This window comes from Gossypium arboreum, chromosome 8, assembly GCF_025698485.1.
Source record: "Gossypium arboreum isolate Shixiya-1 chromosome 8, ASM2569848v2, whole genome shotgun sequence".
Lineage (NCBI taxonomy): Eukaryota > Viridiplantae > Streptophyta > Magnoliopsida > Malvales > Malvaceae > Gossypium > Gossypium arboreum.
In genome coordinates, this window is record NC_069077.1 from 43,837,614 (window position 1) to 43,853,932 (window position 16,319).

Genomic DNA, 16,319 nt, shown 5'->3' on the forward strand with positions numbered 1-16,319 from the left:
CCAATAATGGTGTCGATGATTTATGAAAATTAAATCAATTCAAAATCTTATGTATAAATTTAATCAAAATTAAAATTTATGTATAATATTACCTATTAAATCAAAATTGATATTTAATGATGTGAGTACATGACATAATTTGAAAGAAAATTATAATTTAAAGTAATTGTTACAATTTGTTTTGACTTGTTTGACCTATTTGTCCAATTTGCAAGATATGCAATTACTTTTAAAGATTAAAAGGAAGGAATATGGGAAGTAGAGGAATGTTAACGGAATTATTTTATCGTTTACCTTCAATATACATATAGTAACCTTTCAAGCATGGATAAGGACAAGTCCTAAAGACCTACTTTAATTATTCAATTACTACCTTCAAATTAATATTCTTTATATATAATATATACATATCTTTTACTCAACATGAATAAAATGGTAAGTCACATCACATTTAAAAGGTGATACTATTAGTTGAGATAATCACGAACCTCAAATATAAATTATAAAATGAACATAAAAATATAAAAAATTTAATTATTTTTATCATGCCACACATAATTTATATGAGATTAAATTTAATCCTCAAAACTCAATAAATCAAGATGCCGTTGAATTTTTTTTTTTTAAATATTCTTGGCATTGACTTTGGCAGTCAATCTGAGTGGTTTCATGCAAGCAAGAAGGATGTGGTGGGGTCTGAAAAGCCCAAGTGCCAAGATATGGAGGGGCCCCTATGTATCAGGTTAAACCCTGTTCTCCACAATTTTGATATGCTCTATAACCATTTTCAAGTCCTATAAAATGGAGACATCTTGGAGCCAATGCTCTTTCAGGTAGAGGTTGAATCAGCAAAAAACAAGAGAAGAATATATATTATTAAAGCTTACAAGGAATCGGTTGCTCAATCTCCCTCAAACGCTTCCAGCAATATGCTACACACTACTCCCCAGCAGTACTGCTGGAAGGTTTGGAGGAGAATGAACAAAACATGCCTTGATGATGATGATGATGATGATATATATATATATATACATTGAAGCTTACAAGGAATTGGTTGCTCAGTCTCCCTCAAACGCTTCCAGCAATATTCTACACACTACCCCCCAGCAGCACTGTTGGAAGGTTTGGAGGAGAGTGAACAAAACATGCCTTGATGATGATGATGATATATATCGCGAGTATTTCCAATGGAACTCATTGCTCACTCTCCCTCAAACGCTTCCAAATTTGCGTATCTTAAGGGCTAAACCGAAGCGCTTGATGAGAGAGCGGATACTGGTCACCATTCTTTCTCCAGCCTGCATATTTTTGGCAACCTTATATGTATATGAGGTAAATCATCACCAATCTCTTATTCCTGAATCTTTCTTTTCTTTGGCTATGCACTCACTCCCACTAAATTCTGAACTACAAAGTTATTAATTTCAAAGCCTAAATTTTCATGTTGCAGGTCATATGCATGGCTTGTAATTAATTGTATAGATAAGGTTTCGAAAGCTAAACACAACAGATTAAAGCAAGTGCTGGGACATCTTTTGAAAGTAACTTTTAGTCCTAAAACTACTCCCAAAACTGAATAGTTTGTTTCCAATCATAAAGAATAAAATTACTTTTGGTTTCTCTCAGTTTGGGAAGTTGAGTTAGAATATTTATTGAGTTGGATGCCACTATGGCAATGATCCTTTCTGGTGAATTGTGGATCGCAAGCTAGAGGTGAATGGCAGCTCGGTTTAAAGCAACGGCCAAGAAAATTTTTTTGGGATAATAAATATGTAATTTTATTATTTTAATAGTTTATATATTTATAAATTTTAAATAATTAAATTAAATTTTATTATTTTAAAAATATATATATAATTTTATTATTAATAATTTAAAATTTTATAAATTATAAAGTGTTTAAATAAAAAAAAATTCATTTTGAAGTTTCGGTACTGGAAGCCCGCCACTGGTTAAAACCTCTACCAGGTGGTGCAAACTATATTCATGACGAGGGAATTTCCCTTTCCCGATACCTCCTTTTTCATTTTTCTTTATGAATGTTTTAAACTCCTTCTAACTTCATTGCTAGCATCCAAAACAAAATCTTCTTTGTTTGTGTGATTATCAATATGATACTGACGATTAGACAAAAGTTATCCAAATATATATATATCCGCTCTACACTAATCGAAATTATTTATTATTCGAAATATGTAATTAATAATATTTGATAAGTGCTGATATTTTGTATATTTTAGGCTATTATAATTAATATTTTGTTTAGTTCTGAAGTGAAATGTTACATTTTAATTTATTCTTCATGATTAAAGTCTCATTTTCTTTTATTTGAGTTTTTATTTAATTATGTTTGATTTTTATGTGGTTTTAATATTTGATAAATAACTAAGTGTTTTGTGACTTGAGTTAGGTTTATGAGAGTTTAAAGTTTAAGGATATTAAAATGAAATAAAAGGTTAAAACGAGCAAAACGAAGCATGGATCCAACCCAAACACCCTTGCCCGCACACCTTTGCCACTATAGGAAAAAAAGGGTTTTAGCGGCGTTTTTAGCGGCGTTTCTCTGCCTAAGCCATTTCACCCCATTGCAAACCCGAAACCCTCATTTTCCCCCAAATCATAGTTTCCCCTAAACCCCAAAATTTCCTCAAATCAAACCCATTTGCCATCTCCCTCTCTCTTTTCGATCGACAGGTATTATAATTTTCTAATGAAACACAAAGCTCCTTCTTTCATTTCGATTTCATTGCAGCAAGCAAGCCGTTTATTTTCGATTTCATTTCGACTTCGATTTCACTTCTGTTCTATTTTTGCAGCAAGCAGAAAGATTAAGGGATTTCATTTTGAAATCAAACCCGTTTGAAGGCTACTTTTGGCGAGTCCATCAAATCAAGGTACTCTCATTTACTTGTTCTTTTGAACCCTAGACTTTTAGCATGCTGACATTGGTAATCTTAGATTGTTGTGCTTCTCTCTCTTTTCGGGGTTTTGGGGCTGTTAACAATGCTCTGTTAAAATCGATGATATGCTCACTGCAAGGCGCCTTGTTTCAAGAAATCAAGCATTCAAGGGCAAGTAATATAGTTTGGTTCATCATGATTCCTTTTTCTTTCCTTTAAACACGTTTTTTCCCCTTGATTTTCATTGCTCTGCAATTTTTATTCAGTATTTTTTTTGGGGGGGGGGATAAGTTCTTAGCGTTTTCATTATCAAAGAAAGCAGTTAGCCTACAAAAATCAAGCAGTTTCAGAAGAATATGTATAGAGTCTGCCATTCTCATTCTTTAATCCTTGATAAATGAATGCACAAAAACCACTGCTTTAGGATAATCAATAATATATCGGTAGCTATGTTAATTTTGTCTTGGTATTGTTATATGATGCTAATAATATATTTTTGCATTATCATTTTGAATTTTTTCCCCCAAATGTTCGTGTATATAGGTAATTTTCAATTTCTTTGATAATATATATGGTATTCACATACAAATATTGTAACACCCCTTACCCGTATCCGTCGCCGGAACAGGGTACGAGGTATTAACAATTTATAGTATATACTATTAAACAAAACCCAACAAAAATATGGCGTGCAATTTGATCATTATAACATATGCCATTAACAATACAAACCAACTTCAAAGGCTTCATACAAAATGATTAGTTTGATACTATAAGTAGTAATTTGAACCTAGACAATTATGACACGTAACAAAATAACTAAGTCTGCTATACATGCCATATTTCAAAATGTTGAGTTCAGATACCAAGAGTATTGATAGTGCGAGCGGATCTTCTACGATCTCTGACTCCTGTGCTAGCTGGATGACACTATAAGACAAATGAGAGAAAAGAAAGTAAGATTATAGCTTAGTAAGTAAGTATATAAATAATAAATAAGAAATCTAATATGTTTACAATATAACTCAATTATATCATATTTTTAATTTTATTGTTTACTCCAATTTGATCAAGCTGTCCCTCCTGCGTCATGATCACTAAATAAATCATAACTCGAGTTACGAAACTCAAAATTCAAATCCGTAAAATTTCCCTGAATATAGACTCATAAAACTTCTTACTAATTTTTTTCTAGAATTTTTGGTTCAGCCAATTAGTACAGTTTATTAGTTAAAGTTTCCCCTGTTACACAGCTCAACTGATCTGACCTCTGTTCATTACAAATTGAATTTATCTCAGTACACAATTCAAATAACCATGAAACCTATTTCATTTAAAACTAGACTAAATAAGGAATTTATGAATATAAACTATATTTCTTAATTTGTTTTGTACAATTTTTAATGATTTTTCAAAGTTGAAACAGGGGATTACATAGTCATCCTGAGCAAGTCTCACACAATTGTAAATATCTAAAAATATAGAATTCCTTTGCTTGCTCTGTTTCTTTTATATGAAAATAGACACATTAAGCTTAAATTTCAAATCTTATTCAACCTCTAATTAAATACCTTCTATTTTTGGTGAATTTTCAAAATCACGTCACTGCTACTGTCCAAAACAGTTTTAATGCTAATTTCATTCTTTCACACATTCTTTATACTAACCTCATTTTAACTTACATATATATATACCAAAAATCATTTTCACCACATTTCATACATCACAAGTGTAGGTCCATGACTACAATTTCACCACAAAACCATCTCGTTGAACAATTCAGAATAATCCTCGATACTTGATGGTTTCAGCACACAGCCCCACCATCATATTTCATTTAATTCGGCTCTCTTGTCTACATGGTGTCCTTCACTTGGAATCACGCATGCGACCTAGCTACATTTATCTCTCACGTAGCTCTCTTGTCTACATGGGATACATCCCGTATCACACATGTGACCTAGCTACTATATAGTATCTCGTAGCTTTCTTGTACACATGATGTGTACTCGGCACCATACATGTGACCTAGCTATGCTCCCTCTATTTTATTCGATTTTTTCGAATGTTCAACCGGGATCTCTCTCTCTATTACTTATTTCCATTCTTTCAATAGTCGATTTATACTTCAACATCAGCTAATATATATAATAGGCTGAAATATAAAAATGTAAATGAAATTAATGTATTATTTACATACAAACTTACCTCGGTGCAAAATATGGGAATTTTGCAATTTAGTCCAAAACTTTCTTCTTTCTCCATTCGAGGTCGATTCCACGCCTTTCTTGATCTATAACAACATATTTAGCTCATTTAACACTCAAACTATTTATTTTAATCCAAAAATCACATTATACAAAAATTACATTTTTTCCCCCTAACTTTTACAAAATTACGATTCTTCCCCAAGGCTCGGAAATTTAATTTCAGCCCTTATTCTTATGTTTAATGACCTTTTGATCATTTTTCTCTTCTATGGCAACATCAAATTTGTGACAGCCCTAATGTGACCCTAGTCGGAAAGTGGTTTCGGGACCACAAAACCGAGTCACAAAAATAATTAGATGTTATATTCTGTGCTTATTGTATGTGGAATTTGTATGTGTGAATATTTCGTGCCTTGATTTTATCAATTAGGTGCTAATTTATAAGAAAGGACCCATGTGATAGGACTTGAAAATGTGATAGGTGAAATTTAAAGTGGCCAAATAATGCGTGAGTTATTGACATGAGGGACTTGCATGTCAAATGGACCACTTTTAATTTAGTGGCCGGCCATGATGATGGTTGATAGATATTATATGCATTTTTTTTTAGCATGATAATAGTTAATGGTTTTATAGTATGGAAGAAAGAATAATTAAAAGAATGGAAGAGTGATAGAAACAAGGCATGTTCATCCTCCTTTCCCCCATTCCGTACCTAAAGAGAAGAAATTGAAGTTAAGGCATGGGTCACCTTTAAGGAAATAAAGGTAAGAGTGTTCATCTTCCTTACCTTCTTGCACAGCCGAAACAAAAAAGGAAAGAGGAAGGAACTTGTCTAGGGCATTCGGCTATCTTGGAGGTTAAATAAGGTAGGAGTTCATGTTATTTCTATTGATTTTTATGAGAATCTAGCTAGTAGTCAAGCTCTTATTGCAACCCATATGTTGATTTTTCTTTAGTTTTGGTGACAAATTGTGCATACGGTATTATGGGGTAAATGCAAAAAAAGGATAGTGTTTTGATGTTTTGGATAGAAATATTAGAAAGGAGAAAATATGAGCTACCTAAATAGATATATGTGAATTTAAAAGATGGTATGAACAAATGTGGAGTTTTGCTAGTTTAGGATTATTCGGCCGAGTGTTTATGTGGCGGAAATTAAGTGTTAAATGAGATGAAAATGATATTATATGGGGATATGTATATTCGGCCATATGAGTAAATATGATTGGCATGATTTGTGTTTTGGAGATGTGTTGTGATGTTGATTATATGATTCAAAAATGAGGTATGTTAATGATAAAATATAATCGGCCATGGAAGTAGCTCATTTTGGAAGTGTGATTTGTGGTATATTTTTCTTTGTGGTTGATTATAAAAAATTTGGCTTAAGTGAGGTAATTGGTAAAAGATGTGTTTATGATGTAATACATATGTTCTCATAAGCTAAGTTATGTACATGTGATATCTTGCATATTGGTTGTTATGGTAAGGTTTGAGATATTGACGTATGAATATGTTTTGTTTGTGGTTCGGCAACTAATGGTTAAGTTGTTAAGTTACATGCTTGAGTAGTAAATATGTTAAGAATGGTTCTAAAATGTATATGGATGCCGTGTGATTGTGTTTGATTGGGAAGTAAATTATTTGATTTAGCTCAAGAGCCTAGAGGATCAAAGTCGGATAAGGGAAAAGAGGAAGTAAACGAATAGCCATGGATATCTAGTCGTCGACCACTTTCGAGGTAAGTTTTAGGTGATTAAACGTTGAGTAAATTCAATCATGATAGGACATAATGAGTTGATTTAATAAGATATGATGTGGCCATGATATGTCTTAAACCCAAATGGTAAGTTCATAAGTGTTTGGACTTGGAAATTTAAGAGCAAATTGTAATAATTTGCTTGGACAGTAGCAGTAATGTGATTTTAGAAAATCACTATAAATTGTTGGTGTGGAATTATAGGCTGAATAAAATATGTAATCAAAGCTTAGTTGGTCTAGTTTCTTATAAAAGAGACCTTGGAAGCAAAGAAATTTCCTATAAAGAGATATTTAAAGTTGTGCGGGACAGTGTCGGAATGACTCCGAAATCCCCTATTTTTTTTTTGGAAAATCATTATAATTTGTACAAACATGGTTATAAGGTAAGATTTATATTCTTAGACTCCTTAATGAGTCTAGTTTCAAATGGAATCAAATAGAACACATTATGAATTCTGTACAATGAAAAATTTGATTCGTAGCGAAGAGGGGTCAGATTAGTCAAACAGTGAAGCAGGGGAAACTTTAAGAAAAATCTGGTATTGATTGGCCAAACCAAAAATTCTTAAAATTTCATGTATGGAGGATATATGAGTCTACATTCTGAGAAAATTAACGGCAAGTGATTTGGAGTCTTGTAGCTCCGGGTATAAATAATTTAGTGACCATTGCTCAAGAAAACAGCTCGTAGCAAATATGTGATTTTGTTGTAAACATGGATAAAAACTTGTTTTAGTTGCTCATAAGCTATTGATTGATCCCATACTTGAATTCTAAATTGTGATATTGTAAAATGATACATGAGTGTTAGATGGATATTTGATATCAAAATTTGTGAAATTGTAAGTTTATGAGTATTTGAATATGGAATGATAGTATGGCGTGAAATTGAATTATTCGTTGGAAAATGATTGATGTAGATTCGGCCAAGACCAAGTCTGTACATAATAATATATGTGATAAGGCCTAATGGCCGATGTGATGAATGTGAAAATGTATATATATGTGATAAGGCCTAATGGCCGAGGTGATGAATGTGAAAATGTATACATATGTGATAAGGCCTAATGGCCGACGTGATGAATGTGAAAGTGTACATATGTGAATGTTGTAACATGTGATTAAGTGTACATGAAACTTAGAAATATGTTCCGGGTGAGACCCGATGACTACGTGTGGAGATTACGTCCGGGTACAACCCGATGACTACGTGTGGAGATTATGTCCGGGTAAGACTTCGTAATAAGAATTGCTTATAAATATACGCAATGCGAAAGGTTAAACAGGTATGTACTCCAAGTTTATATATGATGCATACGAGAGCAATCTATGGGACTATTCCTATGATTATGTGAGATCGGATTAGTGTGAGAGTTTATCTGCCTATTGTATATGATGAGATGTGCATATTCGGTAAAGGGATGGTATGCCCGAAGGAAGAGTGAAATAAAAATACGAACAACTATGTTATAATTTGATTGTTATCTGTTGACACTGCTTAAAACTTACTAAGCATTGTAATGCTTACTCCATTTACTCTGTTTCCTCTGCCTTATAGGTCTCATTGCGAAGCTACAGGCTCGGGGATCGTCAGCAACTAGTCACACTATCACTATCCACTGTTTGGTACTGCTATGTTTTGGAATATCTTATGGCATGTATAGAATAGACTAGTAGTGAGAGGATATTTTGGTTAATGTATAGGGCTACTCTTTCGTTTGTTGGTCATAGACCCTTTGATTTTGTATAAATTTGGATAGCCATGCGAAAATGGCTTGTATACACTTTGGCATGGTATCATAATCATTTTGTATGTTGTTCACTAAGAGATGTGGAAATGTTTGGAACCGATTAGCCCTTGGAATGGTTAATCGTGATCATCTTTTGTGCCATGTACGCTAAAAGGGCTAGTTGAATCAAGGAAATTATGAAGTAGGTAAAATCTACCTTAAGGACAGAAGTTGACAGCTGCAGTGATGTGGATGTGAAAATTCACTAAAAATAGTAGGAATGGAATTAAATAGTGAATAAATTATTTAAATGATCCGTGATGAATATACTTTCATATGGAAGAAATGAAATGGTCATATGAGTTGTATGTTAAGAGATATTTAGTTTTACGTGAAACAGAGCCAGAACAGTTTCTGGATTCCCTGTTCTGACTTTGGAAATTCATTGTAAATTAACCAGAGATAATTATGAGTCATGCCATATATGTATAGATTCCTATTTGAGTCTAGTTTCTATAGAAACAAACGAAATCAGTATTGAAGCCCTGTACAGGGAGATATCCAGGTCGTAATGCATGAAGGTCAGTGTAGTCGCACCCTGTAACAGTGGAGACTTTAACTAATAAACTGTACTAATTGGCCCGACCAAAAATTCTAGAAAAAAAAATCTGTAGATGCATATATGAGTCTAGTTTCAGGGAAAAATTACGAAACTGGTTTTCGAGTTTTGGAACTCAAGATATGATTTTTAAAGTGACAGTGACGCAGTTAGCCAACTGCCTGGAAAATTTTTAAAATGGACTGCGAAAGTGAATGGTTTAAGCCGTTAACCCCTCGTGTCCGACTCCGGCAACGGACTCGGGTACGGGGTGTTACAAAATTCTCACTCTAACACATAGTTACGAACAATAGGCATTTTTATCGATTATGCCGTTTTGCTCATTTTCGTTAAAAATCGCTTAGAAAAGATCATTCCCCTAACTTAAAACATTCATATTCTACCATCAAACAACAAAATACATGCCTATCATTCATGGGTAAATTTTTAAACATAAACCCTAATTCGAACTAATGGTAGAAATAAGTAAACCGAAGCTACGAGGATTTAAAAATGTGAAGAACATTAAAAATGGGGCTTGAATTCACTTACTATGAAGCTTGAAAGTTGAAGAAACCCTAGCTATGGAGGAGAGCAATTTTCGGCAGCAACTAATGAAGATGATAACCAATTTTGTGTTATTTTCCCCATTTTATTTCATTTAATATGCAAATGACCAAAATGCCCTTACTACTAAACTTTCAAAAAAATTCCCTCCATGTTCAACTTTTGTCCATAACTTAAGAATGGGTCAAATTGCTATTTAAGACCTCCTAATTAATATCCCAAAGCAATTTCATACTAAAAACTTCTAAAACACGAGTTTTACAATTTATTCGATTTAGTCCCTATTCTCAACTTAAGCGCGAAATGCACAGAATTTCATCACGAAATTTTCATGAAATCATGAAATCATATCATAAACCCCAAAATAATTATAAAACGATTATTTCTATCTCGAATTTATGGTCACAAAACCACTATTCTGATTAGGCCCTAATTCGGGTTGTCACAATTCTCCCCCCCTTTAGAGATTTTCGTCCCCGAAAATCTTACCGGTAAAAAAGTTTGGGTACTGTTTCCTCATAGCTTCCTCGAGTTCCCACGTAGCCTCTTCTATCCCATGTCTGTGCCACAATACTTTCACTAAGGCTATACTTTTATTTCTTAACTGTTTAATTTCTCGAGCCAAAATCTTTATTGGTTCCTCCTCATAGGTCGTATCCGGTCGAATCTCAATTTCTGTTGGAGAAATCACGTGTGAAGGATCAGAACGATAACGTAACAACATTGATACATGAAACACGTTATGAATTCTTTCTCACTCTGCCGGTAAGGCCAACCGATATGCCACTGGTCCAATCCTCTCAGTAATCTCGTACGGCTCAATAAAACGCGGACTCAACTTGCCTTTTCGACTAAATCGCAGAATCTTTTTCCATGGTGACACCTTCAAGAACACTTTATCACCCACCTGAAATTCAATCTCTTTTCTTTTTAAATCTGCATATGACTTTTGTCGATCTGAAGCAACTTTCAAGCAATCCCGAATTACTTTTATTTTCACTTCGGTTTCTTTAACTAGATCAACTCCGTGAATCTGTGTCTCACTAAGTTCGATCCAATATAAAGGAGTCTGACACTTACGACCATACAAGGCTTCGTACGGTGCCATTTGTATACCTGACTAATAACTATTATTGTAGGCAAATTCAATCAAAGATAGATATTTCTCCCAACTACCTCCAAATTCTAAGACACAGCATCTAAGCAGATCCTCGAGTACCTGGATTACTCTTTCCGACTGACCATCTGTTTGTGGATGAAACGCGGTACTAAAGTTCAATTTTGTACCCAAATCTTCTTGTAACTTTTTCCAAAATCTCGAGGTAAATCTCGGATCTCTATCGATATTATAGGCATAGGTACTCGTGTAACCTCACAATTTCAAGCAATATATAATTCGCTAATTTATCAAGTGAGTAATCGGTGCGTCTTGGTATAAAGTGGGCTGACTTTGTTAATCTATCAACCACTACCTGACAACATCCTTCTTTTAGGAGTTAAAGGAAAACCGGTTACAAAATCCATGGTAATCTTGTCCCATTTCTACTCGAGCACCATTACGGTTGAAGTAATCCTCAAGGCACTTGATGTTCACTTTTACTTGTTGATGATCAAACACTTGGTTACAAATTTAGAAATGTCCCTTTTCATACCGCCACCAATACAACCTCTTTAAATCATTATACATTTTTGTGCTACTGTGGTGAACGATAAACGACCACTATGCACCTCATGTAATATTTTTTGAATCAATTCATCATTTTTCGGTACACATATCCTGTCTCGAAACATCAAACAGTCATCTGGTCCAACTCAAAAATCTGAGTCGTAACCTGATTCGCATTGAGTTCTCTTGGTTCGCAACTCACTATCATTCTTTTGAGCATTACAAATCAACTGGAGAAATAACGGTTTAGCTCTCATCTCTACTAAGATTGACCCATCATCAGACAATGCTAACCCCGTATTCATGGCTCTCAAAGTAAAAAGAAATTTCCTGCTCAAGGCGTCAGCAACCACATTTGCTTTTCCCGGATGATAATCAATCAATAGATCATAATCCTTTAATAATTCAAGCCATCTCCTCTGTCGCAGATTCAAATCGTTTTGATTCATCAAATACTTCAAACTTTTGTGATCAGTAAAAATTCGGCATTTTTCACCATACAAATAATGTCGCCAAATCTTCAAGGCAAAGACAATAACGGCCAATTCCAAATCATGTGTAGGATAGTTCTTCTCATGCGGTTTTAACTGTCTCGAAGCATAAGCTACCACTTTACCCTCTTGCATCAACACACATTCAAGGCACATCAATGATACATCACTATAAATTACGAACTCCTTTCACGGCTCGGTCAGTACTAAAATTGGTGCTTGATCAATCGTGCTTTCAACTTTTCAAAACTCACGACATTTATCAGTCCATTCAAACTTAACATTCTTTTGCAACAACTTAGTCATAGGAGAGGCAATCATCGAAAATCCCTCAACAAAACGTCTATAATACCCAGCTAAGCCTAAAAAGCTTCTAACCTCGGATACATTCTTTGGCGGTTTCCAATCAACGATCGTAGAAATCTTGCTTGGATCCACCCGAATACCATCACCTGAGACTATATGTCCCAAAAATCCAACTTCACAAAGCGAGAACTCACTTTTACTGAACTTAGCAAACAGTTTCTTTTCTTTCAAGATCTGCAATATGGTTCTCAAGTGTTCGGCATGTTCAGACTCATCCCGAGAATAAATTAGAATGTCATCTATAAACACTACTACAAACTTATCCAAATATGGCCGAAAGATCCGATTCATTAAGTCCATAAATATAGCTGGAGCATTTGTTAAGCCGAAAGGCATCACAAGAAACTCATAATGTTCATACCTTGTCCTAAAGGCGGTTTTCGCACATCCGACTCCTTAACTCTCAACTGGCGATAACTGGACCTCAAATCGATCTTTGAAAACATGTGGCCCCTTTAACGATCGAATAAATCATCAATCCTCGGAAATGGGTACTTGTTCTTTATAGTCACCTTATTGTCGACGGTAATCAATGCAAAGTCTCATTGAACCATCCTTCTTCTTACGAACAATACAGAGCACCCCATGGAGAGAAACTCGGTCTCACAAATCCCTTGTCTGTTAACTCCTGCAACTGATCCTTCAATTCTTTTAATTCAGTTAGAGCCATTCTATATGGAGCAATCGAGATCGGTGCAGTACCCGGCAACAAATCAATGGCAAACTCTATCTCTCTGTTTGGAGGCAACCCAGGCAATTCCTCTAGAAATACATCTAGAAACTCACAGACTATCGGTACTGATTCAAACTTTAGTTGAGGCAACTCAGTATTCATTACATAAGCCAGATAAGCTTCACACCCTTTCCTCATGTATTTCTGTGCAGACATGTGCGAAATCACCATAGGCAATTTATTTGATTCATCTGTTTCAACCTACAAAATTTCTCCATTTTCATATTTCAACTCTAATGTTTTTTGTTTACAATCTACCTTGGCATCATACAATGTCAACTAGTCCATTCCCAAGATAACGTCAAACTCATTAAATGGTAACAGCATCAAATTAGCCGGAAAACAGTGACCTTGAATCATTAATGGGCAATTCTTGCAAACCTTGTCAACTAGCACATATTGGCCTAAGGGGTTCGACACTTTAATCGTAAACTCAGTAAACTCAACAGGCAACTTTTTATTAGATACTAAATTCATGCAAATATAGGAATGAGTGGACCCGGGATCAATCAATGCAATAACAATAGTATCATAAAGAGACAATGTACCAGTAATGACATCGGGAGATGATGCATCTTCTCGAGCATGTATAGCATAAGCTCTAGCAGTGCTCTAGCTTCGATCTTGCCGTTGAATCTTTCATCGCAGATTTTATTGCTAGTCCCACCTCCAGATTTCTCGATAGTCTACCTCTACTAGCGGTGGTATTCATCTAGCACTCTGAAATCTTTCTTCTTTAACTTTCTCCGGACAATCTCTAATAAAATGCTCGCAAGAACGCTTTGAAACAAGCTCGCTCGGTTCCCCAACACTCACCATAATGTTGCTCGCCACATCCGACACTCTGGCTTTCTAGGTCGCACATTACCCACACTTGCCATGAAGTAGCTTGAGCTTTAGACCCGAATATGCTCTACCACGATCTCGTGTGAATCCCCAGTTGAAATTGTCATTCGAGGGTTTGTCTCTTTGGACGTCTTTGATTGAGATTGAAATGGCTTGCTTATCGGCCTTCTTCTGGCATCTCGAGCCTCAATAGCAGCTTTTCTTCTTTCTTTGTTCAATTCTTCGGCTTTAAGAGCTCGATCAACCAAAACTACAAATTCCTTCAACTCCAAAATTCCTACAAGCACTTTAATGTCCTCATTGAGCCCATCTTCAAACCTTCTGCACATAATGGCCTCGGTGGACACACATTCCTAGGCATACTTGCTGAGTCTCACAAATTCGCGTTCATACTCTGCCACAGACATCTTGCCTCGCTTCAATTCAAGGAACTCCTTCCGTTTTGATCAATAAATCATTGGCTTATGTATTTCTTTCTAAATTCTTCTGGAAGAAATCCCAAGTAACTCTTTCTTTTGGCACCATGCGACCAAAGTCTTCCACCAATGGTAGGCCGAATCTCTCAAAAGTGATACAGCACACTTTAAGCACTCCTCGGGTGTACATAAGAGCTCATCAAATACACGGGTAGAATTTTCAAGCCGAATTCCGCTTTCTCGGGATCATCATCGACCTTTGCTTTAAACTCTTGACCCTTGTTTTGAATCTTGTCAACCGAGGCTTGTTCATTCTTACCAAATCTATGCCTTGGCAGCTCTGAGAATTGCACGAGGTATAGGAGGGGTGGAGGAGGTTGAGCATTTGGATTTGCTCGAATAAATTCAAGATACCAATTGTTCATCATTTGGAGAAAGGCATCCCGAGCCTCATCTCCCAGTCTCAATGTCTCAGGTCTACTTTCCACAGGCACGGTCCCTTGTGCGGGAGCCGGCGTATTACTAGCAGCATCATCAGCCGCAGTTCCTTCAGGATCCATTACTATATTAAAACAAAACACAGTTTAGAATAATCAGGAGTCACCACACTATCACAATATTTTTATGGCATGTATAACTAGACTTTGACACACACTTTATTAGTCCGAGAACCGACTAAACCATAGCTCTGATACCACTAAATGTAACACCCTTTTCCCGTATCCGTCCATCGAAGCAGTGCGAGGTATTAACAAATTATAGTATATACTATTAAACAAAACCCAACAAAAATATGGCGTGCAATTTGATCATTACAACATATGCCATTAACAATACAAACCAACTTCAAAGGCTTCATACAAAATGATTAGTTTGATACTATAAGTAGTAATTTGAACCTAGACAATTATGACACGTAACAAAATAACTAAGTTTGCTATACATGTCATATTTCAAAATGTTGAGTTCAGATACAAAGAGTATTGATAGTGTGGGCGGATCTTTTACGATCCCTGACTCCTGTGCTAGCTGGATGACACTATAAGACAAAGGAGAGAAAAGAAAGTAAGCTTATAGCTTAGTAAGTAAGTATATAAATAACAAATAAGAAATCTAATATGTTTACAACATAACTCAATTATATCATATTTTAATTTCTTTGTTTACTCCAATTTGATCAAGCTGTCCCTCCTGCGTCATGATCACTAAATAAATCATAACTCGAGTTACGAAACTCAAAATTCTAATCCCTAAAATTTACCTGAATATAGACTCATAAAAATTCTTACTAATTTTTTTCTAGAATTTTTGGTTCAGCCAATTAGTACAGTTTATCTCAGTACACAATTCAAATAACCATGAAACCTATTTCATTTAAAACTATACTAAATAAGGAATTTAGGAATATAAACTATATTTCTTAATTTGTTTTGTACAATTTTTAATGATTTTTCAAATTTGAAACAGGGGATTACACAGTCATCCTGAGCAAGTCTCACACAATTGTAAATATCTCAAAATATAGAATTCCTTTTCTTGCTCTGTTTCTTTTATATGAAAATATGCTCATTAAGCTTAAATTTCACATCTCATTAAACCTCTAATTAAATTCCTTCTATTTTTGGTGAATTTTCAAAATCACGTCACTGCTACTGTCCAAAACAGTTTTAATGCTAATTTCATTCCTTCACACATTCATTATACTAACCTCATTTTAACTTACATATATATATACCACAAATCATTTTCACCACATTTCATACATCAAAAGTGTAGGTCCATGACTACAATGTCACCACAAAACCATCCCGTTGAACAATTCGGAATAATCCTCGATACTTGATGGTTTCAGCACACAACCCCACCATCATATTTCATTTAATTCGGCTCTCTTGTACACATGGTGAACACTTAGTACCACTCATGCGACCTAGCTGATTTGTCTCGTAGCTCTCTTGTCTACATGGTGTCCTTCACTTGGAATCACGCATGCGACCTAGCTACATTTATCTCTCACGTAGCTCTCTTGTCT

General features: G+C 35.0%; 1 protein-coding gene across 3 annotated transcripts; it reads left to right on the plus strand.

Annotated features, from left to right (window-relative positions):
• Nucleotides 1-837: 837 nt before the first annotated feature.
• LOC128279443 (uncharacterized) lies at nucleotides 838-8,700 on the plus strand. 3 transcript variants are annotated; one of them, XM_053018355.1, is made up of 3 exons: nucleotides 838-1,332; nucleotides 2,817-2,894; nucleotides 8,433-8,700. In XM_053018355.1, exons 1-3 carry the CDS (start codon nucleotides 997-999, stop codon nucleotides 8,541-8,543), a joined length of 525 nt encoding a protein of 174 aa, XP_052874315.1. In that variant the 5' UTR covers nucleotides 838-996; the 3' UTR covers nucleotides 8,544-8,700. The 3 variants fall into 3 exon arrangements, 1 of the variants encoding a protein (XP_052874315.1); XR_008269627.1 differs by lacking the exon at nucleotides 838-1,332 and adding an exon at nucleotides 2,629-2,694; XR_008269626.1 differs by lacking the exons at nucleotides 2,817-2,894; nucleotides 8,433-8,700 and adding an exon at nucleotides 1,451-1,829.
• The last annotated feature ends 7,619 nt before the right edge of the window (nucleotides 8,701-16,319 follow it).

Coding starts and splice junctions, on each gene's coding strand:
- LOC128279443 (XM_053018355.1), top strand. CDS start 997: ATGATGATGATGATGATGATATATATATATATATACATTGAAGCTTAC. Junction 1,333..2,816: donor CAACCTTATATGTATATGAG/GTAAATCATCAC, acceptor CTATTTTTGCAG/CAAGCAGAAAGATTAAGGGA. Junction 2,895..8,432: donor GGCGAGTCCATCAAATCAAG/GTACTCTCATTT, acceptor TCTGCCTTATAG/GTCTCATTGCGAAGCTACAG.